The 27,906-nt window shown below is 47.7% G+C and overlaps 1 protein-coding gene across 1 annotated transcript in view; it reads right to left on the bottom strand.

The window, feature by feature from the left end:
- The window catches only part of TMEM235 (transmembrane protein 235), a 472,116-nt gene extending 446,204 nt beyond the window's left edge, over nucleotides 1–25,912 (bottom strand). Inside the window, exon 1 of the mRNA XM_078650761.1 lies at nucleotides 25,353–25,912. Within this exon, the coding sequence (XP_078506887.1) occupies nucleotides 25,353–25,542 (190 nt within the window). The 5' untranslated portion in view covers nucleotides 25,543–25,912. The remainder of the gene's footprint in view (nucleotides 1–25,352) is intronic.
- Nucleotides 25,913–27,906: the final 1,994 nt, after the last annotated feature.

The following is a 27,906-nucleotide window of genomic DNA, read 5'->3' as shown; positions in this document are numbered from 1 at the left end:
CAGGGAAGGGGGGACAACAGCAACAGCAGCAAGGAACAGGTACAGGAGGAAAGAAGCAGTACAGTCAGAACAAGGGCAATGAGGAGAGTTCCACCTTTAGACCCAGAATAGATATAGCTGCATTGAAGAAAACGACTAGGTGCCACCAGTGTAACGAGGTGGGGCATTGGAAACGCGAGTGTCCCTACAATGTAGAGATAGGAGAACAAGAGATAGAGGAGGAAGAGGTCCAGAGCGCGCCTACAAGAGGGGTGACGCCATACCAAGGAAAGGTGCTCAAAGGGGGGGGGGCTCCTCCCCGAGCCCAGTTCCCGCAACCTCCTCGAGTAGGGACTATGGGTAAGACCTATAGACAAATGCCCCTGTTTGTAGAAGGGGAAGAGTGCTATTATGTGGACCCATTAACCGGACAGAGAGTGGAAAGAGAAGACTGCACCCTCGGGGCAGCCTTGGAGGTGGACCAGAGGGGACCCTATGTGGAAGCAGAAGTAGCAGGGTGCCCTACGACATTTCTGGTGGACACAGGAGCCACTAGATCCACGATCAGATCAGCTGCAGTTCCAGACCTGCCCATGTCTGGAGAGACCATACAGGTGGTGGGGGTCGCAAACAGGAGAATAACCAGCCAATTGACAGAACCGGTACAGGTGAAAATAGGGAAGTACAGCGATGAGCACCAGTTTGTGGTTTGCGATTCAAGTCCTGTGTGTCTGCTAGGGAGAGACCTGTTGTGTAAATTGAATTGTACTATATACTGTACACCTCAGGGAGTGGAGGTATTGACCAATGATGATGACGCAGATTTCAAAGTTGCAAACTCAAGAATATGCGTGGAGCTGTACCCTACTTTGACAGTAGATGAGCTCCCCTGGGACTTGAGAGAGACAGTGGCACCAGAAGTATGGGATTTCACTGGGGAAGAGATTGGATTGGTCAAAGGGGTGGACCCAGTGAAAATTGTAGTGAAACCGCATGCTGAGTTCCCAAGAACACCCCAATATAAATTGACTCCAGAAACGATTGCAGGCATAAAACCCGTGATCGAGTCCATGATTAAACAGGGAATACTGAAAGAAATCGTGGGTAGTCCATGCAACTCCCCGATTATGGGTCTGCAGAAACCAAATGGGAAATTTCGGATAGTGCAGGACCTTCGAAAGATTAATAACATAGTCGTTTCGTGTTGTCCAGTGGTACCGAATCCATCAGTGATACTGTTTCAGATTCCATTCCAAGCTGAGTGGTTCACTGTGATCGATCTTTGTCAGGCTTTCTTTTCGATCCCTCTGGACGAAGAAAGCCATTTTCTTTTCGCATTTAAGCTGGAAAATCGCGTCCTAACATGGTGTCGTATCCCTCAGGGGTATACAGAGAGCCCATCGATCTTTAACCAGCTTTTGAAGAAAAATCTTGAAAGTCTAGTGCTGCCCCAGAAGTCAGTTCTGGTCCAGTACATAGACGACCTCCTCGTGGCGTCAGAAACAGAAGAAGCTTGCAGGGAGGACTCCATTGCTTTGTTAAATCACCTAGCTGCCAATGGGCACAAGGTGTCCCCGGGAAAATTGCAGTACTGCCTGACAGAAGTGCAGTACTTGGGACACAGAATAGAGAAAGGCAAACGAAAGGTGTCACCAGACAGGATAGAGGCGATCATGAAAATGAATGCGCCTAAGACACAGAGAGAGGTCAGGATGTTCCTAGGGATGGTGGGTTATTGCCGACAGTGGATCGCGAACTTTTCACTGAAAGCAAAGCCCTTGCAAAAACTGACGCACAAGGAGGTGAGCGATCCGGTACCATGGGACAAAGACTGTTTGATGGCATTCCTACAGCTGCGAGAGGACCTGTGTCGTGCTCCGGCATTGGGAATGCCTGATTACAATAAACCATTTTTGCTTTACTGTTGTGAGAGAGAAGGTTGCGCGTTGTCTGTGTTAGTCCAAATCCATGGGAATGCCCGTAGACCAGTTGCTTATTTCTCGGCTACTTTAGACCCAGTAGCCGCAGCGTTGCCCGGATGTCTCAAATCCGTTGCTGCAACGGGTGTCAGCATTGAGAGATGTGAAAATATCGTCATGGGGCACCCGTTAGAGGTGTGCGTGCCCCATTCTGTTGAACTGTTGATGACCAGGACCAAAACACAGCATCTGACCAACAGCAGGCTCACGCGCTATGAGCAAGTTATTCTTGCTGCAGAGAATGTGACCCTCAAGAGATGCTCTGTTTTGAACCCTGCCACCCTGATGCCACTCCCAAATGATATCGAGGATGATGATGAATGTACAGACCATGACTGCCTCGATGTGACTGAACTATGCACCAAACCCAGACCCGACATCGTAGATGAGCCACTGACCGACCCAGACGAAATTTTCTTTGTCGATGGCTCATGTGTAAGAGACGAAGTTGGGCAGTTGAGAGCAGCTTATGCTGTTTGTACCATTACTGGAGTTGTGGAAGCTGGGTGCCTGGAAGGAGTACACTCCGCTCAGGTAGCCGAGATTATTGCCTTGACACGTGCTTGCTTGGCAAGCAATCAAATTCGAGTCACCATATACACCGACAGCCAATATGGTTATGGGGTGGTTCATGATTACGGGCAGTTATGGTCTCAAAGAGGGTTCATGACCTCTTCAGGCTCTCCCATTCGCAATGGAGAGTTTGTGCGCCTGTTGTTAGAGGCGTTGCAATGCCCAGCAGGTATAGCAGTTGTAAAGTGCACCGCACATACCAGAAATGAGGACTTCGTTTCGAAAGGCAATAGATATGCTGATGAAGTTGCGCGGTATTGCGCGGAACAAGGGTACTCTTTCACAGAGGTGGAAGTGGGTGGAATAAATGTAAGAACTGAATTAGCCATGATATTGGAAACTGTTGATACTTGGGATGAACTGTCAAACATGCAAGAAAATGCTCCTGATTCTGAAAAAGAAACATGGGAAAAGGCAGGATGTGTAATGGGTGAGTCCCATTTTTGGGTCTCAGCAGACGGCAGAGCAGTGTTGCCCAATGAGATGGTGAGTCCAATGGCCAGACTCATACATGGTCCCGTACACTTAGGGAGAGATGCTATGCTGAGAGTGTTTAGACAGACTTGGTACAATCCTAAGTTTAGAGTAGCAGCAGAAGCAGTGTGCCAGCGTTGTGTGACCTGTCAGCAGCTGAACGTAGGAAAAAGAACACCAGTTGCACTGAGCCACATAGGAAGGTCTGGAGGTCCATTCAATCGAATGCAGATAGATTTCATTGAAATGCCGAGGTGCAACCGCCTCCGCTATGTCCTGGTGGTTGTTTGTGTATTCTCCAGATGGGTTGAGGCATACCCTACACGTAGGTGCGACACCCTCACAGTGGCTAAGTTACTGCTTAGGGAACTCATTCCGCGCTTCGGGGTGCCGGCCTTTTTGGAATCAGATAGGGGAACGCATTTTAACAGCGAGCTTGTGAAGATGATTTGTGCAGCTCTGAATATCGATCAGAAGTTGCATTGCAGTTACCGACCAGAAGCCTCAGGAATTGTGGAGCAGATCAATGGCACGATCAAAGCCCGAATTGCAAAAGTGTGCTCCTCAACGACCCTGAGTTGGCCTGACGCCCTGCCATTGGTCCTCATGAGCCTTCGTAGTACCCCAGACAGAAGAACAGGGTTGTCACCACATGAGGTGTTAATGGGGAGAGCAATGAGGCTGCCATCTGTCCCAACTACTGCACTGTTAAATATCACAGATGATATGATCCTAGACTATTGTAAGGGGCTGTCTGACGCCATTCGTTCTGTGTCCCTTCAGGTGCAGGCTGCCGAGGTTCCATCGTGCCAGGGCCCGTGTCATGACCTGTATCCTGGGGACTGGGTCCTGGTGAAAAAACATGTGAGAAGAAGCTGCCTGGATATTCGTTGGCGTGGGCCCTTCCAGATCATCCTGATCACGAACACGGCTGTGAAGGTGGGAGGCCTGCCCAATTGGATCCACGCGTCACATACGCGAAGGGTTCCAGCACCTCGGGAAGAAACAGCTCCTCTCTCGGATAGACGTCCAGCAGAGGACCGAGAAGCCATAGAGGGGGCTAGCCAAGCTGTAGAGGTGCCAGCGGAAGCAGGGAACGAGTCTGACCAAGCTGAGGACGGTCAGTACAACAGCGAAACAGACGACGCTACAGAAGGAGAAAGTAGCTGGGAGTACGAGTCAGACACTGACAGGTCTGACAGAGAGCGAGAACAGACAAGAAGGAGAAGGAGTAGAAGGGCACGTGGAGAAGCTAATTGGCCGCAAAGAAGGAGCTCTAGCCTGAGGTCAACTCCAGAGGTAACCCTTCCTCCGATATCAGAAGACTCAGACCCGGAAGAAGGTGCTCAGGGCGCTGAAGCACCGGACCGAAGAAGGTCAAGAAGAGTGCGTGTGCCTAACAGAAGATACTCCACACCTGAGTGGACATATCTGGCGACAAATGTCTGTGAAACAGGAGACAGGGAGGATCCGAGCGGTGGTGGTGTCCAGTTCTGAGCCCATCGTCACCGTGGAAATACGACTGTTGGTACCCGGAGTCGAACAAGAAGGGTCACTAACATTCATGCTCCCCAGACCTCCCCGCCTCAGCAAGTTAAAACACATGTTTCTTTCAGAATTGCAATTCCCCGACTTTGGTACAACGATAACAGCACATGAAGAGCACAATCTTCGTTTGGAAATACTGAACTATGCTATTGAAGCTACAGGCACAAACCTGATAGTAGACTGTTAAAGGACTTTGTAAATAAAGCAAGCAGAAAAAGAAGATTACCTAGCGCCCAGGAAGCAGAGAATATTAGGGAACTTCCCTTGAGTTGATGGAGAAGGGCTAGGGTTGTCTTTATTGAACTGTTAAAGGACTTTTGCGAAAAAGGTTGTCAGCTTCCAGTTGTATGGATTCTAAAGATAAAAGGATTAAAAAGAGACTGTAAAGGAACGAGAAGAAAAGAACTTTTTGCCAAGATAAGAGAGAGCCATATTGTCTGACGAAATGGAAGCCGGCACCCAGAACCGCAGAGCTAAATGTATAATAGGTACACTAATAGTAGGAGTGATAATATTAATAGCTTTAGTGGTAACAATTTCTTATGTAAAGGGACATGAGGAAGAGGCAAAGGTAACTGATGTGAATTCTGTAGAAACGCTTACACCTACTGTTGCTGGTGAGAAAAGGGAAAACACTCAAGAGAAAGCGTTATTAGCTGCAGAAGCCCGCAGGTTACACGTAGATGAGTCCCAAGGAGACTTTAGGTCAAATGCTTATGCTAAACTCTTATATGAATACGTGGATGCCATGGAGGTTAAGGATTGTTACGTCTGCATGCAGTTGCCGGCGTCTGTAGATGAAGGCATTCGATATCATCACCTCCCGCTGACATATGGCATTACATGTAGCTTATTGCTTAGTATATTTTATGAGAGAGATAGTTTTGAATACTATTTCTCCAATTATGATTCAGTGTTGCCAGAAGTCCCAAATTATAAGCAGATGAACAAATGGGATTACTGGAAGAGTGAAGACAGATTGGCCAAGTTCTTCATTCCTTGGATTACCTTAGATACTTCACATGCCCGTAGAAATAACCTGACATGCAAAGTGTCAGAAGTCGAGAAGAAGTTCATAGGGCAGGTGGATGATCGTTACAGGAGACAAAAGATTTTGAAAAAATCAGGACAATGGAAAACTGATTGGACCGAGGAAGAGAAGGCACACAAGAGAAAGGGTAGTAGTGGTCCAATAGCTTTAGATAAGACGCAGAGAGGAAAGCTATGTCTTCACCGAGCCAAAACGTATTATGAAAATGTATACGTAGGAGAAGTCGACTGTGAACATGCTTTCAATATAGAGTACTATACTAAGGATTTCCTGAAGGGAATGCAAGTGATTCCAAATGTGTATTTTGTATGTGGAAGAAATGCCTACGTGAGACTACCTGACAACTGGTATGGATCATGTTACCTAGCAATTGTCTTCCCCAAAATATATCATGCACAAGACTTAGAGATCATTGAGGGCAAGACATCATCGAGGGGAAGGAGAGATATAGGAGATGCAGAAATGGTTGGAGATGTCTTTGGAGCTATGTTCCCTCTTTTGGGAGTAATCCTTAATGATGTTAAAATTAGACGACTGGCAACAGTTGTCGACAGGTTGTCTGCCAGCACTGCTCAGTCCTTAATGCTGGTAGAAGGAGAGATGCAATCGATAAGGGCTATGGTTCTTCAGAACCGTCTTGCGTTAGATGTCCTACTAGCAAAAGAGGGCGGAGTCTGTAAGGCTTTGAAGGTCCAGGAATGTTGTACTTACATTCCAGACAATTCGAAGCCCCTTGAGAAAGTTATTAAGAACATAACTAATATTCACAAGGAGATCGAAGACTTGAGTAGAGAAAATGTCTGGGAAAAGGTGGGCCACGGAATGAGTGAAGTTGGAGGGTGGATTTCCACCATAGGCAAAAGCTTTGTGTGGTATATACTAAAACCTATCATCATAATATTGATCTGTGGGATTATATTGTGGGGATTGGTGAGGGTATTCAAATGGTACAGAGCAAGAAGGTCAGAAAGGGCCCAAAGAGAACAGCTGCAGAGATTGGCTGCCATACAAGATAATCAGTACAGGAGCCTGAGGGCTCTGGAAGCGCAGAGACAAATCATGCCAGCAATAACTGCAGTTTAAATGTTAGTGATGACCCCGAGAGGTCATCAAAGGGGGGAACTGAGAGAGCGCAAACTGACCTAAATGTATGAGTACATCACACTTACCTGTAGTAAGCACAAATCATGAGGAGAAATGCCATGAGTGCTAATAGTATCTGTAATTATATTCTGAATGTATAGCTAATGTAGAGATTTAAGTAGAAGTGGAACTAATACAGAAATGTGTGACACTATATGATTTTAGTAGATGTGATTATTTCTGAATCCATGTCGTGTAGCTGTTAAAATGTAAGATGGTATGTGGTTAAACGCAGAATGTGGTAGGCCTCAGGGCCAGAGCTAAAAGGGAAGGTGTTTCTTTTCACGACACAGATTGTATTAATGTTTTGGTCATTGCATTAAATGGGCCATGATTTATAGAGATGTTTACTGAATAATAGAATAAGAGTATTAACATGCTTTAATTAATGAAGAAGTTGAATGCTATAATCATGATGAGAAATATTGTAGGCCTGAAATGTTTTAACATTGATTTACACGTACATGTCTGGGCTGAGAAATGTTGCAAGCCTTTTTGGAAGTCTATGAGAGTTGGGTTCTTGGCTGCAGATATCTGTCTGCAAAGGAAAAGGGGGGATCCAATTATAAATGAATGAATAGAGGTCTGTTCAGTAGACGGCCCAGACATGGAGGAGGGTTCCGGAATGTTTAAGGGGTATCAGCGGGCCGGAGAAGAGTCTGAGAAGCAAGGTCAACTCTAACGTATGAGGCCCAATACAAAGCATCATGGAAAAAGCCAGAAGATACACCACGTGAGGGGCGTCTCGCAAGGGGCGTCTCAAATGTTGTTGACTGTTTTGTATTAGGGACAGCACCCCTGGGTGGAGTTAGAGCAGATACCTGAGGACCCTTTAGAGAGCGGATGGGTAGGCAGAGAGGGGTCATGACTGGAGAACTATAGGTTTTTCACCAAGAGACTTAGAGTGAGTGACTTCCCTTGGGGGTCATTCACTGCTGACACCTTTGTTAGGTTGGGATTTGGTTAAGTAGGGATACCATCTAGAGCAGGGTAGGGACAGCCTAACCTGTGCGTTTTCCTCCAACTTAAATGAAGGAGAGATATGCGTCAATGCTGATAGCTTTATTATTCTTAGAACTTGTGTTAGTAATTTCCGTTGCTCGTCTGAGGGCTTTCAGAGAGCACATGTATGTAGTTGGACCTGTGTATCTCGTGAATCTCATTCTGAGATGCCTGTATTTGCAGCTTATCCTATCCTTACAATAAACTTTTGAAAGCTAGAAGTTGTTTGTGATCTTTGGGAGCGAGGTCCTTTATTGGGTGAACTAGCTTGGTAAATAGATGCACTTTCTTCCTCAAAGACAGGCAACAAAGGTTCAGTCGACCAGATCGAGGTTTGGATCAATAGTGATAAGGTATCGATCAAAATCTCGCCCTTCCACTGCTGCCAGGAAGGAGAAGCTGAACATCCCGCTGACCCCCGCGACCACGAAGAGCACCCCAACGCTGGGGCGGAGCTGCGCCATCGCAGGAAAAGTGCACCCTGTGCCTAAAACGACAGGCAGCAAGAGACCCCTCTCGGTTCTTGACCCTCCTGTGAGTCGGCCCCGGAGGCAGCTCGTTTATTAAGCTCTTGAACCCGGTTCCTGCATCCTCCGAGGTCCGGCGGCTCCGCACCCTGGATATCAGAGGGTTATGCCTTGCCGCGCGCGTGCAGAAACCCTCAGAACCCCTGGTTTCTGCAGCTGCCGCTCCGGGGCTCCTGTGCCCTCGGTGTCCCCGCAGCTCCTCTCATTCAGTGCCTGCACTTCTGCTGCCGCGCGGCTATGACAGCACCTACCCCCTCGGTAATTGAATGTCTAGCACCGTCGCGGCTGCCCCTTCTGTCAGCACTTTGCCCTGGACACCGCTCCCTCTCACTCAGTGCTTCGGTCCCTGTGAGGAGGGAGCTCCTCGCGCTCCTTCCACGTGCCCGGGCCCCGCCCCTTCTCCCACAGCCTATTAACAAAGGAACCACGGGCACCTGCGAGCGACCGCTCCTGCCTGCCTGTGCTGTGTAAGGTGGATGGGAGGGTCTCCAGGCACCCGGGTACCTGAGGGGAGAGGTGGTGGCTCCCTGGGGTCATGCACTCTTAGCATTCCAGCACATAAACTTCATTCCACTCCGAAGGGTTAATGTGCCGCCCCAGGAGCGGCTCTGCGTGACCAGGGGAAGCAGCCCCGCAATACTCAGCTGAAAGGAAGGCGCCCCGAACCCCGTTCTGAAAGGGTTCGTTCATTGATTTGTTAATGCATTTATGCATTTATTCAGAGAGAGCTTTGCCGAGGAGCCCCCTGTCCCGTCGACAGCTGTCGAGCCTTGTCCTCAAATCGAGTAGTCCGGATCTGGAATAACATGCCGCACGCCACACCCTCTCTTTCACCTCGAAGATAAAGATCTAAAATGCACCCCTTAGTTGGACAACTATTCAGTAGCAACGTCGAACCTTGTGGCTGTCTTGTCCCCAACGCTAAACTGTAGAGATAATCTCCGAAGTGTATACAATGTGTAAAGTCGCTGTGTTGGCCTGTAATAATCACCAAAGAGGCTAATTGCTGTATTGGTACCTTTATTTATCTTTATGGCTCTAGCGGGAGAGCGTCGGGCGTCTGGTGTTCTCCGATGTTTCTCACCTCTTGTCGCGCTCTGCGCGCATGCGCAGTTGCTCACACAATGACGTCCTCGCGCGCTACGTCAGGACGTAGCGCGCATGAACTAGAGCGTAACTCTACATATCTCCCCCTTTTTATTAACAACAGTAACAATTGTTTTCCAACGTCCCAAAGGCTGCTAGCTTCCCCCCAGTTCAAAGTCTCGAAAGCGGGTGGGCCTTACCACCACTCTACCTGCTTGTGTGCGTCTTACCGGAGTAGAGAAGACTTCCCTGGTGCTGTTCTCTACAGGGCGCGCCCCTTTATCTCCCGGGGTACCCGGTTCTTCTCTCCTCGGGGTCACACTCTTCGCTCCAGGTTGTTCTTCCACATCAGGCATTCCTTGATCTCCCAACTCTTCATGGTTTCCTTCTGCTCCTGGGTTCTCTTCTTCTCCGAGGTTACTTTCCTCATTCTCCCGTGGTCTTTGGTCTTGTTGTGTCCTCCCATTCTCCTCATGGGACCATTGTAGGATCTTATTGCATTTAGACATGCTGTCCTGGGACCACATATTTCCGTCACTGAGCAGTGCTGCTCTATCATACACTTCTTTCACTTGTAGTGGTTGACTGTATTTACTGTCTCCTTTTTTTCTTAGCACAGCCAATTTGACTCTCACACATTCCCCTCTCTCAAGGGCTGTTTCCTTCACGTTTCTTCTCTGGTTGTAGTGGTCGGTATATATCCTTTGGGCTTTCTCAAGATTATGCTGCACCACTGCCGGGGACCACTTGCTTGTGATTGTCTTTTCCCTCCACGCTAAGTTATCCTTAGTGAAGGGGTGTCGTCCCCTCAGGATTTGGAAGGGGCTATACCCTGTGCTGGTGGGGGTGATGCGGTAGGCCCACATCATACTTTGAACTTCTTTCTCCCAATCCTTGCCCATCGTGATGGCGGCTTGGATGGATCCCATTATTGAACCGTTCCACCTGTCCATTACTCGAAGGGTGATATATGGAGGTGTGCTTGATTTTGATCCCGTTCCTCTCGGCATATTTATACCATTTTTCCGAGGTAAATTGCGGTCCATTGTCGCTCAGAATGGATCTTGGAATACCTTCTCTGAGGAAGACAGAAGTCAGGAATCGGAGCACTGTCTCTGCGTACATCTCTTCCTGTATGTGCACCTCCGGCCATTTCGAGTGCTTGTCAACGAGGACGCAAAGATATTTGGGCGTTCCTTGGGTGTCCACCACTGGTCCCAGAATGTCAACGGACACCTCTTCCCATGGGTTACTCGGGTTGGCGAATTTCCCCAAGGCCGATCTTAAGGGTTTCAGCGTTTTGTCTGCCCTTTGACATTGCTCACATTCCCTCACGTGTCTTTCCACTTGAATGTCCACTCCTGGCCACCAGTACATCTGCTTTGTCCTCATCTTAGTCTTCACGATTTCCAGATGTCCTTCATGCAGAATCGCTAACAGGTGAGGGACCAGCGTTGTCGAGGGGACTACTTTGTCACCTCTGTACATGAATATTCCGTTGTCTCCCACTGACAGTTCCTATCTGACTTCATAGAACTTCCTGAGTGCTTCTCGCAAGCGTTTCTTTTCAGGCCATCCGTGTATTATGCACTCCTTGACCTCCCTGATGTCCTTGTCTTCTTCATACGCTTGGGCCCACTCCTGGTTGCTTATCACCCGTTCTTGGTCTTCCATCACTGCTACCATCTCCTTGTTCTCTGTTGTCATGTTGGGCGTTTCTTCCATTGCTGCAGCTCTACTGAGGTAGTCTGCCACTTTGTTTCGTGTTCCTGGTATGTATTTCACGTCGTACCTGTACTCTAGTAATTTCTAGGTCATCTTGGCTATGCGTGGCGTGGCGCTCGCATGCCCACTCGAGGTGAGTACTTTGACCAACGGCTTATGGTCAGTCTTGAGTTGGAATCTTGTGCCCCATAGGAATTGGCGGAACTTCCCCATGGCCCACACGACTGCCAGCATCTCTTTCTCTATCACGCTAAATTTCTGTTCCGTGGGCGATAGGGATCTTGCGGCGAAACTGAGGGTCTCAATCGTTCCGTCTTTCCTCTCTTGCATGAGGACTGCTCCCAGTCCCTTCTCGCTGGCGTCCGTCGTCAATACCGATTGTCCTAGGGGGTCGTGTCCTTGTAATGGTATAGCTTGACTAATGTCATTCTTCAAAGCATCAAATTCTTTTTGTGTCTCTTCTGTCCAAGTGAACACTGTTTTGTCCCTTATTAGATGTCTTAGGTGGTGCGTCTTGGTGGCAAAGTGTTGTACATATATGCTGTAATACTCAGCCATTCCTAGGAAGGATCTAACCTCTTCTTTGTTGGTTGGGGCCTTGGCGTCGCAAATTGCCTTCACATTTGCTCGTTTGGGAGTGATGCCATGTTCTCCGATCTCGTGTCCCAAGTATGTGACGGACGGCATTCAGAATTGGCACTTCTCCCATTCCGCTGTCAGGCCATTGCTCTCCAGAACTTGAAGTACCGTGTCTAGTTTCTTATCATGATCCTTCCGGTCTTTCCCCATCACCAGTATATCGTCCTGGAAGTACTGGATACCCTCGATGTCTTTAAAGAGGCGGTGCATTAGTTTCTGAAAAACTGCTGCTGCAGAAGCAAGGCCAAAGGGCATTCTGCGGAACTGATAGCATCCGAAGGGTGTTATGAATGATGTCAGCTTCCGGCTTGCTGGGTGTAGAGCTATCTGATGATATGCGGAAGTGAGATCAATGGTAGAGAACCATTTTACTCTCCTTGTCTTGGCCAGCATCTCTTCTATGCGAGGTAGTGGGAATTTTTCCACGATTATGCATTTCTCAGTTCTCGAAGGTCTGCACAGAGACGGACCTTGCCATTCGGTTTCATTGCTACCACCAAGGGCGCCAGCCACTCCGAGCTATTTATTGGCTCGATGATTCCATTCTCTTCTAGTCTGCTCAGCTCTTGCTGTACCGCTTCCCTCACGGCTAGGGGTACGTTCCTTACTTTGTGGGATATTGGTTTGGAGTTCTCCTTGAGTACTATCCGATGTGTGAACTTCTCCAGCTTGCCGACCTTCCCACCAAACACTTTTGGAAACTCACTCTTCGTCTTCTCCATGTCCGGCCAGCTCTCTGGGGCCGTCATCAGCACTTGTGTGTTTCCCCGGGGGCCAGTTGAATCCCTAGATCACCTTGGTCCATCCATCCAAGGACTGATGGGCCCTTCTCCGCTACAAACAATTTGCATTCTGCACTCCTTCCTCTGAACTTGAAGGTTAGAGCTCTGTACCCGACCATCGGAATGGGTTCGCCCGTGTACGTCACTGGCCGTATGTCGGGTGGTTCCAGTCTTGGGCCCAAGCTGGGTCTGAATTCTTCATTCCACACTGCTCTTTGGACAATGGTGTACGGGGATCCCGAGTCCACTACAATCTTGATCTTCACTCCCCCTATCACCATGTCACATTGTGGTTTGAGGGAACGCTTACAGTCAATGCCCAGTACTTGCCCTTCCACGCATAGCACATTGTCTTCTTCGTCCAGTTCTTCTTCTTCCTCCTGCTGATCCTGCGCCACATACTTCACAGTGGGTCTTCTCATTTTGCGGCAACATACCTTTTCATTGTGGCCTAATATGCCACAGAACATGCATTTTTCCCTGAACGCCGGACAACGTTTGTCTTGGGATGCATGGGATTGGCTTCCGCACCTGTAGCACGTGGACTTGCCTTCTTTATTCTTCTTCCACTGTTGTCCTGGTTTCCCCGTCCACTTGTTTGGCCCTTTACCTTCAGTTGTCGTGGCTTTGCTCCTTCCTGGAGGTTCTGCATCATCTACCCTGTTCACCATGGGCCTCTGGGCATATTCTCTTTTCGCTGCGTCAGCACACCGTTTCGACAACTCTGCTTTTTTCACCATGGCTATTACTTCCTTAAGCGTAGCCTCTCCGTTTACCCACAATTTGTCTTGTACTGTCTTGTTGGTGGTGTGCATGACTATCTGATCGTTTATGAATTCATCGGGCAGAACGCCAAACTTGCACGTTATCACCAACTTCCTCAACGCTGCGACATATTAATCTATGGATTCGCCGGCTTCTTGTTGCCTCTGCTGGAAATTGTAACGGTCAATAGACGTGCACACTGCTGGACGGTAGTGGTTCTTGAGATCCTCTATAGCGTGCCTAAATACGTCGTTGTCTGCATTTTGCCTGGGCGTGGGCACTAGATTCTGAAAGACCCTTATCCCTTACGGGCCTAGGTTGTGCAGGAGTATCCTCCTCTTCCTTGCGCTGGGGAAGGCCTCTCCATTCTTGTCTTCTAGGGCTTCAATGTAGTTCGTGAAGTACTCTCTCCAGTCCTCCCACTTCATTTGAGGCTCTCCAGGCTTCGGCAAAAACGGGATCAGCGTCGTGAGTGAAGACGCCTGTGTGTTCATTGTGGCGCATCTTTCTGGTTCCGCCCCTGGACCTCTCGGGCTGCCCGGCGCGTTCGCGCCCTCGCCTTGCGCTTGGATCGGTCGGGGCCCTTCTGCGCCCCATTCTCTTTGTCTTGCTAGCTCTGCCAGGGCCTCTGTGGGGTGCCGGTAATTCCTTGCTGTGCCTTCTTACTGTACTGTGCCACTGCCTCTGGTACCTTGATGTGTGGGTGCTATTCTCCTCTTTTCCTCGTGCCACTGCCACGCTCCCCCCGCTGAGCTGTCTTACTGTAGTTCCTGTATTCCTCCTGTAGCTCCTCGTCGTGGGCCTCTGGCTGGTGCCTGTATCTTCCTGTGCCTTTGCTGGGTCCTGATTGTCTTCCTTGCTGTATTTTTTTTTTTCAGGCATCCCGCCCTCGTCGCCACTGTAAAGTTGCTGTGTTGGCCTGTAATAATCACCAGGGAGGCTAATTGCTGTATTGGAACCTTTATTTATCTTTATGGCTCTAGCGGGAGAGCGCCTGGCGTCCGGCGTTCTCCGATGTTTCTCGCGCTCAAGCGCAGTCGCTCACACAATGGCGTCCTCGCGCGCTACGTCAGGACGTAGCACGCGTGAACTAGAGCGCAACTCTACCAAATGTCCTTGAAAAACTATAAATTATGCTCCTGAAATTACAACCGGTTGCGCCTGAAATTCATAAAATTTGACGTTATGTCATTTTGCATAATTTTTTGGTTCTTGAGAGAATGGTTTGAGGATCAAATGTTTCCCCAGAGAGGATTTATGCTTCAACCATTCTGCAAGAATCTCGCACGTTTTTATGCGAGGCATGTTCTCCCATGAGAATTCATACGAGATACCGGCAAACCACATTTTGATCTGGTTGCGTAATTTTCGTAACATTTGGGCATCAAAGACGCTCTGTGGCCCAGCCTAGAGAAATGATTGCACCAGGTACAGAATTCTTGGATGTCACTTCAGAAAGTCGGACTCATTCTTAAGGACTGAGGATAAACGTGTTGCTGTTGCTATTTATAGGAAGAAAAGGAGGTAGAGTGTTCTTGTGATGAGAACTGATCTATCCATCTCAAGAGCTTCAGGCCAGGATGCTCTGACTTCTCGCGCACAGCCAGCTACGGGATTCGAACGTTATCAATCTGTAGCTCACCCCTCCGGTCAGAGTGACAGCCCCGGCATGGATTTCCAGGCCATCGAGGCGAGATAGAGAGGGGAGGGGAAGAGGAAGAAGAGAGAGAGAGAGAGAGGGGAGGGGGAACAGGGAAAACAGGGCAAAGGAAAGAGGATGTTGTAGGGGATGGGAACCATCCTAGCAGATACGGTCAACAGGCTGGCTCCTCATCAGTGCCCCTCCGGTATTGTGTCCCCCACCCCGCCCTCCCCCCAAAGAGCAGCGGATGGAGTGCAGCCCCCCCGTGAAACAGCCCCCCTCAATACAGTACTTTACAGTTCATGTCGGCTCCTTCCCGCAGGCTCTTCACTCTCCGTGACTAGCCGCCCCGCGCAGGGTGTCCCATCTGGGGCTCGCAGACCGGGACCTCCAGGAGCGCTGACTCTGTCCATCCAGTTCCGATCTCCCTGCCGCTGACTCCGGAGATCCAACTTGTGTGTCTCTCCAGTTCTGGGCCTCCGCTCCATCCCCCGTTGCTGATGATTCCCTGTCGAGCCAGTCCTGCACCTCCGCTGGTGAAGTGAAAAATATGGACTTGCCCCCCGATATGACCTTAAGTCTGGCGGGGAAAAACATCATGTACTTGAGGCCTTTTTCTCTCAATGTCGCCTTAACACCCGCAAAGGACCGCCTCTCACGCTGAACTTGAAGAGTGAAGTCCAGAAAGAAACGGATGGTGACATTTTCGTACTGCAAATCTCCGGTTTGTCTGGCCGCCTGTAAAATAGCGTCTATCTCTGTAGTTGAGGATTTTTGCGATGATTGTCCTCGGCGGTGCCCCCGGTTTAGGCTTTGGGATGAGTGCCCGATGTGCGCGTTCTACAGTGAAGATGGTGGACAGACGCTTGGGCTTGAGATGTTGAAGGATCAGATCCTCGACAAATAGTTCCATGCTAGGCCCCTCCAGTCCTTCCGGCACTCCTACTAGGCGGATGTTACTTCTTCAGGCCCTTCCTTCCTGGTCCTCCAGCCGGAGGGCCATCTGACGATGTTGGTGTTCCAGCTTCTTGGTTGAGGTTTGAAGCTCAGCTATTCCCGCCTCATTGGCCTTGGTCCTCTCTGAAGTTTTGTTTAGGTCCGCACGTAGGAGGTTGACTTCTATGGAGACCACGTCTATTTTTGTTTCTAGGGTGGCGCCCAGCGTTTGCATGGCCGCCATGATGCTGGACAGTGACGGCTCCTTCTGGGTAGAAGATTTGTCGGTCGGACCCTCCTTCTGCGGTGTGCCCTTCTGCACTGTGTATTTATCGATCTGAGTGGCCGTGCCTTGCTTGGGCCTCATCGTTCCTGATGCTAGATCTCGCGCTCTGGTCAGCGGCGCTTCTCGTCGCAGCCGGGGAGCAAGTGTTGACCGGAGCGTTGGTGCGGGTCCGGTAACTGTCCACCACTCCCGTCTCTCATAAGGGGGGGGGACTCTGGGGTCCTAATCAGTATGTCGTGGGTCGTTGGGCCGCTCTCACCCCTCCGCCTCTGGGGCCTTTACCGCCTTCACAAGCCGCGGCCGCCGCCACCCGGTGACAACGTGGCACGCGGCACCCACGTCAGTTGCCTGGTGCAGTACAATGTCTCCGCCAGCAGTTCTCATCCGTATACCATGGGCTCTCCCCAAGGAGATCTTCAGCTCCCCTCGATTGCCCCACTCACGGAGGGTGTGCCCCCACGGCCAGCCAGGCTGTCTGTTGTAGTCTCCTCGCCCTCAGTGGCCTCCCAAGCAATTGCACACAGCGCCCCTGTGTTGCAGGGCGTCGCCGCCCATTTTTAGGTCAGAGGCCGTTGCTACAGGCTGTTTCTATAGTTCCCAGTACGCACTACGCCAGACTCCGGAGGTGCAAAGACAACCTCACCTTCGCATCCCGGATTTATACCAGTGCCCACGGGGGGTAGGCAGGGGGGCCCGCGTCAGCCAGAGGAGCACTGTCCTTGCCTCCGGGGCAGCCCAGCTATCACCGTCTCAATTTACGCCTTTTCCCCGGGCCTAATCAAGCATGTGTTGTCATCTTCGGGCTGCCGCGCCCTGGCTCCATGATACTGGGGCTCTGCGGCACTTTCATTGGTTGATCTTCCGGATTATCCTTTTATGCCATCTCTAACATCTCCAGTGACGGATGGTTCCATGGCTTTAGATTGTCATTGCACCAGCTCTATCCTCTACTTGCGCCTAACAGTTACTCTTTTAACATGACAAAATCTATACTCAGCCTTCCCTCACACCATCCACCAACACCTGCCTCCTCTTTTTACCAATTACACACAACCATTCGATCCTTACACGCCACTCCACTGCTTGCATTACATATTCCAGTGATTAAATCCAACACAAACACTCATAATTCTTGTCAATCCCCTCTTACACACATATACTTTTCTATAAAACACATCACTACCCCTATACTATTCAAATATCACTCACCAGCAGTACTGCACATACAAATATTTCACAGAAAACCACAATATCTACTCACTATTCCACAAAAACAAAACATATAAATCTCGAAATATTATATTCCTTACACATATATTCCCTTACTATGTAATCATGTATCTATGTTTATTTTAGTCCTATTGTACAAGAAAAAAAATTACTCTCAAAAGCTTTACTCTATCCTACCATCCCCCTACACCTCTATCAATGTATCCTCTATCTTCACTTTTTCTCTCATCCCAAACCCTTCTACTGCTATGATCTCCAAAATAACCCTCCTAGACTCGTCCCTCCTCTAAACCTTCTGGCTCACCATAAACATCAGTTTACTATGATCTCCCAAGCAACCCTACTAAATTCTCTCCCATGTTATCCCTCCATGGATTCATCCCAAACGTCTTTTTTCTACTCTGAATCTTTTTCTCCCTAATCCCTTTCTAAAGGCTCTTCCCTCCTCCATTTTCCTCTGACCTCAATTTACTAGTATGATCTCCCAATTAACACTTCTGGTTTCTTCCCTATTCTATCCCTCCATTACTCTATTCAATCCAACTAACAGACTTGCATGTCCTCCGCTCATATTAACTTGTACCTCCCTATAGCAATACTATACTCATATTTCCCTATACTATTCCACCACTAATCCTTTTGGGTTCCGGAGTAAAGAGTTACTCGCCAAACAGTGCTTCATCGCCTTGTCAGGGGGTAGTAAGCGCTTTATAAATACAATTATAACTATTTTAGGCATTAGCTCCAGATATATGTCAGTGATCAGAAGAAGGAAGGATGGAGAATCCCTATTTAGGGTGATGCACAGCCATTGGTGAATTAAGTAGCAACATGCTTTGTGTTGCATATTCAGAATCTTACATGCCTGGTGCCAGTTCTTTACTGTATTTTGGGCCTTAGAACACCTTAACTATGACTGTACTGAGTATTGAGGACATTGCATGTACAGTGCACGCCCTCCATTATGTGTTAGGCTGGGCGCTGATAACAGAGGTTATGTTAAAGAAGTAAGCATCGGGGCAGCTACTTTTTCATGCTGCTCTGCCCCCTGCCACCCCCCTCCCCTCCCATGGCATACCCACCCAGAGCCGAGCAGCGTTCTTTGACTGAGGCGATCATGTCACAGATGCAGTGACTTCAGTTGCAGCCCGGGCACCCAAGAAATCACTTACTGGTTTTCCCATGGCCCAGAGGGGGCAGACACGAGCTCCATTCTTGGTACTCACGTGGATGCATGTTTCAAGGGAGGCTAATGCTGGAAAGCTGAGATTCTTTTCTTGTAAAAAGCCAGGCAAACACAGTGGGAGGCGATTGCCTGGCGTTTCCACTAGACTACAGATTTGATGTGGTGGGGGTGTTGACCAGGCACACAAATGTTGTGCAAGATTTCAGCATGCTTGTGACATTTCTGTTATTTGAGCATGCGTGGTATGAGTGACAATCTACTGTCAAATGTGGGAATCTCATGAGTAAATCAAAAAATGTCCAGTATTTGGGTGTTTCTCTGGTGATTTTGCGATAGCATCTAGACATAACACTACAATGACCATACCCCTAAAACAAGGCAGATCTATTGGCGTTGCCGGAGCTTGTTAGCAGTATCGGAAGAATAACGAAAAAGACTAATTTTGTTCTGAACGGTTAGAATTACAAAGATTTACATTCTGAAAAGGTTAGACTGAATTGAATATTTGTTCCTCCATTCGCCACGTACGTCCTTTTTCTCCTGACTTCTTTCTGAAATTCTCCCTCGGCATAGCTCACACGTCATCTCCTTCCATTTCATCACTGTCTTTTCACTCTTTTTGCATGCAATATCTTGAGCCCCCTGCATCCTCCATCAGTCCTCACCTGGAAACAGAGTGTTTTCTCTTCCTTGGAAGCTGCTTAGTATTTTAACAGCTGCGTTTAGCTCCTTCCCACACTTTCACATACAAGGGTAATTACTATTAGAACATGTTTGACTATCGCTCAGTGGACTCTGCAGGGGCCAAGGAACAGGCAGGCATGTGGTCTGAACAGCGTTTTCTGACCCACAGACAGGCACTGTGAACCACTCGCGGCCTTCAGTGCTAGACTCCACTCACCTGCCCTGCAGTGTCTGCTGCCAGGCTGCAGTGCTGATAATTTAGGCGTTGCCATCTGCGGAGGCCTCCTTGTGACTGGCCTTGAAAGGTGCTAGGCAGCTCCTGGGGAGAGAGAGGTTGCTTTCCTCTGTGCTCCTCGCTGTTGTGCAGCACACTATCAAGCCGGTCAGTGCAGCTTATTTTTGTTTTTTGATTGCGCTGCGGGAACTAAGTACTTTATTACAAAGTAACATCATTATTGGCTGGGGGAGCAGCGCACAGCAAGCCAAAGTAGGCCGGCTGCGTTTACTTTATATCCGACTGTGCTCCAGCATACAGTGGCTTGTCGAGCCGTTAGCAATGAGTGACCAATGCATGCAGACACTAGCATTAAACTACTTTATGCTAACCCCTGGCTGGCGTGTTCTACCTGACATGCCTACCAGGGTCCCATTTCAAATAGAAAAGGTTTACCCCATTTGAAAATCGGGCTGTTTTGAACTTGTAAAAGCGCGCTGAATACCCCCCCCCCCCCCCCCCCCACGAAATGCACCCGACTTCTGTAATGTAATTGGTGCAAACTTACAGCGCTCTAATGCCCTTAGGCCAAGTTCAGGCTATAAAAAATCGCAATACATTAAGTAAAAGTATATGTGTTTTGCAAGGCATGGGAGACAACAAGCCTTTGTGCTTGCTGCAGAGAACATCTGTGGTAATATCGGGTAAATCAACATTAAAAACCATCCCCCGAGGCCATCTAAAAATCCCACAGACAGCCTAAACACCAACCCACACACTCACTTGTTAGAGCAGCACTTCTGCCATTGCCAGATACAAAGATAGGTCAGCCGGGCCCTGCTCCATTCCATGCCGCCCAAATAAGTGATATTGCTCTGGTTTCATTTTTCCCTTTACTTCGCCGTGCACCTCGTAAAAGGATTTGGTTTTTCTGCATGGCATAATTCAGTACTGTGTAGTTTCAAATGCAGCTGTTATATAGGGGATACTTTACACTGATAACGTAGTTCCTTCTATGTGATCATGATGGCGCACACATAGAGAGCTGTGGAGATGAGGCTGAAGGCATTGCCTATCAGTGTGTCATAAATGTGTTTAGACTGCACATCTATACAATTATTTGCCTCATTCTATATCACACTGCGCAAAGGCCACGTATGTGTCAAATGTATGACCATATTTTGCGAAAGTGTGTTAAGGTGACATGCACAGCTTTTATAATAGGCACAGCAGCTTACCGCGGTTGTCTGAAATGCTGCTCATTTAACCAACATTCCTACCGTGCCTATCGTATGTGCGTGTGTTTTTTTTCACTGTGGCATATTGTGAATTCTGGTGTTACCTTGGGTTGTGGTGAGACGCAGGTTTTGGGAGGCGAGTTTGTCTTTTGTTTTATAAACTACTGTGTGTGTTCAATTGGAAAATAAAAATTTTACTACAGCATTTGTTGTTGCTTTTTTGTTTCTAGCATATGTGGTAGATTAGAATACAGTATTCAAATGTACTTTGCTTAATTGTTTATTCCATTTAGATTTTATGCGAGTTCTTTTTTCATTATTATCTTGTGTTTTATTTTTTTTAACTCTGCAGGAGACACGTTTTTCTACTACTTAGGAAATGCCAGATTGTGGGGTTTTCCTCCTAACAATATTAGTGCTTCACTAAAGTAAATTTTTTGGTGTGTTTTGTTCTGGGCTATTCCCTTTTGGAAATCTTGCTCTCAGTTTACAGATGTGGCTTCATGTTGGATGTCTGCTTCAGCATTGGAGCAGATTCTAGAATCTTGACTAGAACTAGAAACTAGGCAGGATTCAGATACTGACACAGCATCATATGTTGAGGCTGGAGATGGCTCTAGCAGCAATTTATTAGAGAGGAAATAGATTAATCTGACTTTTCTGTTTATGGTGAAATGTCTGTTTTTACAAATTCAGGGTCTTTGTCTGTAGAACAGGAAGTGGAAGCTCCAAGTGTAAGGGTGCCTCATGCTTACCCTCAGTACACTAGACTTGTGTCTGCCGGAGCAAGGGCAGTGGATCAGCTGATGTTGTTTACATGGGGTGAGGTCTAATCTGTTCGACCGCCTTTTACTGGAGATGTTAGCTGTTCTGGGAATGCAGACAATTTCACCCCAACTGGTTTTTTTTTCAATCTGTTTGTAGATTATGTTTTTTTTCTGAAAAATGGCAATTCAAACAAACCTCTATGCAGAGCAGTATTTAACGCAAAACAGGGACTGGCTGCTGCCCCGTTCTAGAGTTCATCAGTAAACTCCAACCAATGTCCAAGAGGTGAAAAAGTTTTAGGGTTTTACACTTCTGATGGAGATTATTCACAAGCCATCTGTGTCCTCCTATCTTGTGAACCACTGTAGTATACACCACTATTCTCGGTTGCCATGAGTAGCTATTATCTTTTGCTTCTGCAGCATACACTGCATTTCAGTGATGAGGCATAGCCCCTAAAAGAGACCATCCAGAATCTGACATATCGTTAACGTTTGTCCTCTGCTGGACCAATTTGCTAGGCATTTAAAAGACTTGTGTACACCAGGACAGAAAATAGCTGTGTATGAGTCCTTGCTGCTATTAAAGGGATAGATGTTGTTTAAGCAGTACATCAAAAGCAAGAGAGATTAGAATGGTATCAAGTTCTACGTCCTTTGTGAGAGCTCATCTGGCTATATCTACAGCCTAATAGTCTACACAGGAAAGGACTCCTCTACTTTGTTGCCTTGAGTCTTTAGTAGTTGAAACATTTTTGTGATCTTGTGTGTCCTCTATTTAACAAGGGGGCCCACTGTAACTGCACACTTTCTGTACTAAAATTCCACCTTTCAGGGAGTTGTTTTCAATTGCCAAACCTGCTTGTGGTACAGTTAGGAGCAATAGAATAGGGTTTCCTGTGAAGATGTTTACTAAGAGGCTTGCATAAAAGGCAGTAGAGCGCTTTGAGCTGAGAGGAACTGCTAGCCTCAAGTTTAAAAATCATAAGTACGTGTATCTTTTGATCACCATACACGATGAGACAACATCTCCAGTCTCCATGCTTGGTCAGATGGCCGAAACCCAGAAGCCTACTTTACTTTAAACTATAACAAATGCATGGGAGAGGCTGACAAGCATGACCAAATTCTTCAACCTTGCAATGCTGCAAATAAGACCTGCATCTGGTCTAAGATGCTTGTTGTTCATCTGATGCAAATAGCAAACTACAGTGCGTATGCTGTGTATTGCCGTTTGGTTCCAAGATACGAGATGCTCTTTTTTGACTGAGAACGCAATCATCAGCTGGGATTCATTTTTTTAATAAACAAATTATCTTCTTAATAGTGATGCATTTGTTTTACTTTACGTGAGAACATTCGTTTGTAGAATTTTCTCATAGAACCTTCCACTTAGAACTGTGATCAACCGAGTTAGTATGAACCTGTACTTGAGTAGCTGATGTGTTTGTAATAGTAATTAGAATTGTTGTTCCTAAAATCCATTCCCACATATGTGCTATCTCACCTACACTGTGCTGCAGATGTTGTCTCAACAGCTGGCCTGGAAATGAATATGTTAATGAAAGTTCAGCATCTCTTAGAATATCTGTAAAATAGCATTCCAAATTCTGTTCCAGCATGGGTATGATATTTTGGTATTGACTCAATCATAGCCGACAATGGTAACCCCTGACATTTTTGAAGACTGAACACTCAGAGGAATCCAAGGTGGTATGAGTTGTGTGGATCCTACTAACTTTTCTTACCCATAATGCCCTGCAAATATCCAACTTTGACTAAAATCACATATTTACCTCACATTTCTGTGATCAAAAATCCCATAAACTGCAAAGATCCACAAAAGTCATACCATGTAGCATTCACATACTTCTATGATAAAATGATACACCACTTGTGTGTGTGGCCCTAGAGCCCTCAACAGGAAAGGCCCCAAAAACGTAACATTAAGAGAGATCACATTTTACCAATCTAAATCAACCTTGTTTTTGCAATGTGAATTTTTGGTCCTGGCATGGCCACCACCCAGGGAAACCTACCAGGGAGGCTAAGGTTACCTAACTTGCCTAGACCTTTGTTTGATCTGCTCCTGTCATGGGTGCTAGGCCCACTCACACAAGAGGATTACTGTTTTTGACGCGACAAGTTTGGGAACTCTAGATGGTAAATCCACAACTACTTGTGTCATTGGAAAAATGTGATCACTCTGCTTTGCATTTTGGGGACTTTTCGGTTGTTAGGCCCACCCACATACGCGGGGTACCGTTTTTAAGTCGGGGAAGTGTGGAAACACTGGGTGGTTCGAATTTGGAGGACCCATGAATGATCTCACACAGAAATTTGAGACAAATGTGTTCTTTGCCATAGTTTGAGATTTGAAGGTCATTGTGTATAAGGAAGGCTAGAGGGAGCCATGCAAGCCAGACCATCCTAGACTCCCCTGGGTGTCCAGATTTCAGTATCTCTGTTTACCTGAATGGTGGCCGAGGCAAGTCCAAATTCCACAGCTATCCACATCGCCGCCCCCCCAAAAGAACATTTGTAATTATCGATATGATTTCTATTCATTTTAGGGTTCAAAATGTATGCCAATGCACAAGAATGAAGCCTTTTTGCAAAATGCTCTGAGAATCACATGATAGTATGAGCCACCCAAAATACAGGTAAGCACTGGTGCTAAAGTCAGCATCTTAACCACAGTTCAAAGATATATAGGTTTCTTTTATCTTCATTTTTCATTCATTAAATTTCACCATATTAATTGCTGCATTGTCGTTACACAATGAAAAATCATTATAGGATGTAGCTCAGATGTTGACTCTGGCTATAGTATGTTTTTGACCAACCAGTAAAGATGTATATATATATATATATATATATATATATATATATATATATATATATATATATATATATATATATTCCTACTAATGTTAATTCTTTTTTTAATGTCAACGACTACTTCGTTTGGGAAGACCATGAGCAAGTTATACAAATGACTTGTTGCTGAATTCAAAACTGTGCCCAATTTTCAGAAATGCATTGCTTTCTGGGCTCACCTGGTTTTACCGCATACTGCAAGTAGACTGAAACTATAAAAATAGAAAACATGGACTACCATCAAGAAAACTATGAGTGCTCTTTTTTTTGTTTGTGTTTTTACAACAGTTCTAGTCCCTGAAAGCTGGTAAGATCATGATCTTCGTGCAGCAAACTTTTTGTTGTCTATGTCACTTTCAGAAGAAAAAATATGGACTTCTTGGACAACACTTTTTTCCCACTATTTTTAAAACAAATATTCCAAATGTAGCTATAGGTGGCTAATTTACCTGTTTTCTTCAAGGGACCACAAACCTTGGAAACCATGACAATCCTCAAGATGTTAGGGGCGAGGACCGGGGGGGGGGGGGGGGGGGTCATATTTGGCATGAATGTCTTTTGCGGAAAAAAGTTACGGTGGTTTAAGAGCAAACTACCCCATTAAAAAACAGGCTGAGAGAGAAATCCCTAGAAGTCAAGTTAACACCACCTCTGGCTTATACTGTGGGATGGAGATGACCCAGTCCGTCTGGAGTACAATGCACGCCCTAAGCCAGTCGTAGCTGGACTGGGAGCAGTCACGTAAAATGCTTTACAACCACCTCTACATACCACAGAGCCAGTCTCCCTCTCTCATGCAGGGTTTGGAGGAAAGCCTCACACCTACGTTGATTAACGGAGCCGAATTCATATTATTTCAGCAAACCTTTTACCAAATATATTGAGTGAAATTCAGTCCGCTCTGTGGGAACCTGGTTAAATATGCCAACCCCTCGTTGTTAACCGAAGCACCCGGGAGTGTTGGGGATGCAACAAGCGCTCCTCATCTGGCGGTTGGAAGCGCCGGCTCTGCTTACCTTCGCAGACCCGCCAGAGCCCGGAGTGCGAGTCCAGCTCCTCCCAGCGGCTCCCGTTGCCCACCTGCGCCACCTCCAGCAGGTACCAGTAATCCGTCCCGATCGCTGCTGCCAGGAAGGAGAAGCTGAACATCCCGCTGACCCCCGCGACCACGAAGAGCACCCCAACGCTGGGGCGGAGCTGCGCCATCGCAGGAAAAGTGCACCCTGTGCCTAAAACGACAGGCAGCAAGAGACCCCTCTCGGTTCTTGACCCTCCTGTGAGTCGGCCCCGGAGGCAGCTCGTTTATTAAGCTCTTGAACCCGGTTCCTGCATCCTCCGAGGTCCGGCGGCTCCGCACCCTGGATATCAGAGGGTTATGCCTTGCCGCGCGCGTGCAGAAACCCTCAGAACCCCTGGTTTCTGCAGCTGCCGCTCCGGGGCTCCTGTGCCCTCGGTGTCCCCGCAGCTCCTCTCATTCAGTGCCTGCACTTCTGCTGCCGCGCGGCTATGACAGCACCTACCCCCTCGGTAATTGAATGTCTAGCACCGTCGCGGCTGCCCCTTCTGTCAGCACTTTGCCCTGGACACCGCTCCCTCTCTCTCAGTGCTTCGGTCCCTGTGAGGAGGGAGCTCCTCGCGCTCCTTCCACGTGCCCGGGCCCCGCCCCTTCTCCCACAGCCTATTAACAAAGGAACCACGGGCACCTGCGAGCGACCGCTCCTGCCTGCCTGTGCTGTGTAAGGTGGATGGGAGGGTCTCCAGGCACCCGGGTACCTGAGGGGAGAGGTGGTGGCTCCCTGGGGTCATGCACTCTTAGCATTCCAACACATAAACTTCATTCCACTCCGAAGGGTTAATGTGCCGCCCCAGGAGCGGCTCTGCGTGACCAGGGGAAGCAGCCCCGCAATACTCAGCTGAAAGGAAGGCGCCCCGAACCCCGTTCTGAAAGGGTTCGTTCATTGATTTGTTAATGCATTTATGCATTTATTCAGAGAGAGCTTTGCCGAGGAGCCCCCTGTCCCGTCGACAGCTGTCGAGCCTTGTCCTCAAATCGAGTAGTCCGGATCTGGAATAACATGCCGCACGCCACACCCTCTCTTTCACCTCGAAGATAAAGATCTAAAATGCACCCCTTAGTTGGACAACTATTCAGTAGCAACGTCGAACCTTGTGGCTGTCTTGTCCCCAACGCTAAACTGTAGAGATAATCTCCGAAGTGTATACAATGTGTAAAGTCGCTGTGTTGGCCTGTAATAATCACCAAAGAGGCTAATTGCTGTATTGGTACCTTTATTTATCTTTATGGCTCTAGCGGGAGAGCGTCGGGCGTCTGGTGTTCTCCGATGTTTCTCACCTCTTGTCGCGCTCTGCGCGCATGCGCAGTTGCTCACACAATGACGTCCTCGCGCGCTACGTCAGGACGTAGCGCGCATGAACTAGAGCGTAACTCTACATATCTCCCCCTTTTTATTAACAACAGTAACAATTGTTTTCCAACGTCCCAAAGGCTGCTAGCTTCCCCCCAGTTCAAAGTCTCGAAAGCGGGTGGGCCTTACCACCGCTCTACCTGCTTGTGTGCGTCTTACCGGAGTAGAGAAGACTTCCCTGGTGCTGTTCTCTACAGGGCGCGCCCCTTTATCTCCCGGGGTACCCGGTTCTTCTCTCCTCGGGGTCACACTCTTCGCTCCAGGTTGTTCTTCCACATCAGGCATTCCTTGATCTCCCAACTCTTCATGGTTTCCTTCTGCTCCTGGGTTCTCTTCTTCTCCGAGGTTACTTTCCTCATTCTCCCGTGGTCTTTGGTCTTGTTGTGTCCTCCCATTCTCCTCATGGGACCATTGTAGGATCTTATTGCATTTAGACATGCTGTCCTGGGACCACATATTTCCGTCACTGAGCAGTGCTGCTCTATCATACACTTCTTTCACTTGTAGTGGTTGACTGTATTTACTGCAAATAAGGAATTCGGTGGTTGGGTTATATTTGCGCTGGGTAACAGTGATAATAGTCAGGATAAGAAAGTATATGAAAGCTCCAAGGACAAAGTTTAGACCACCAATCTAAACACAACAGGCATGAACCAGTCAATGCCCTGATACACAACAAAACAGTAGTCCTGAGCTAATATGGAAATTCACTTTTCAGCCAATAGACAAATCACAAATCACTGTTTGTTTTCTTCTCTTCTTTCTTTTATTTCATTCGTTGATCGTTCATAAAACCTCCTAGCCGACACGTGTTTCGTCTGATATGGCGTTAATCCACAGACTTCTTCAAGGCTTAAATGAGTAAATTCGGCCTCTAATCTCCTGTTTAGCACCCCTGCCACACCGTCAATGGGGTTTAGTTGTCCTCTTAATCTATTTTCGGTAGTATTGGCCCGTAGGTAATAGGTAAAATCAGTCTCTCTCCAAACAGTATTAGTCGGGTATTTTCCTCCTGTGACGATATCTCGTCTTCTTCAGAGTCGGGTTCCTGGCGTTCTGAAGAAGACGAGATATCGTCACAGGAGGAAAATACCCGACTAATACTGTTTGGAGAGAGACTGATTTTACCTATTACCTACGGGCC

This window comes from Lissotriton helveticus, chromosome 7 (genome assembly GCF_964261635.1).
Source record: "Lissotriton helveticus chromosome 7, aLisHel1.1, whole genome shotgun sequence".
NCBI classification, from domain to species: domain Eukaryota; kingdom Metazoa; phylum Chordata; class Amphibia; order Caudata; family Salamandridae; genus Lissotriton; species Lissotriton helveticus.
Note: the sequence above shows the minus strand (reverse complement) of the source record. Positions and strands in the feature narration are given on the sequence as shown.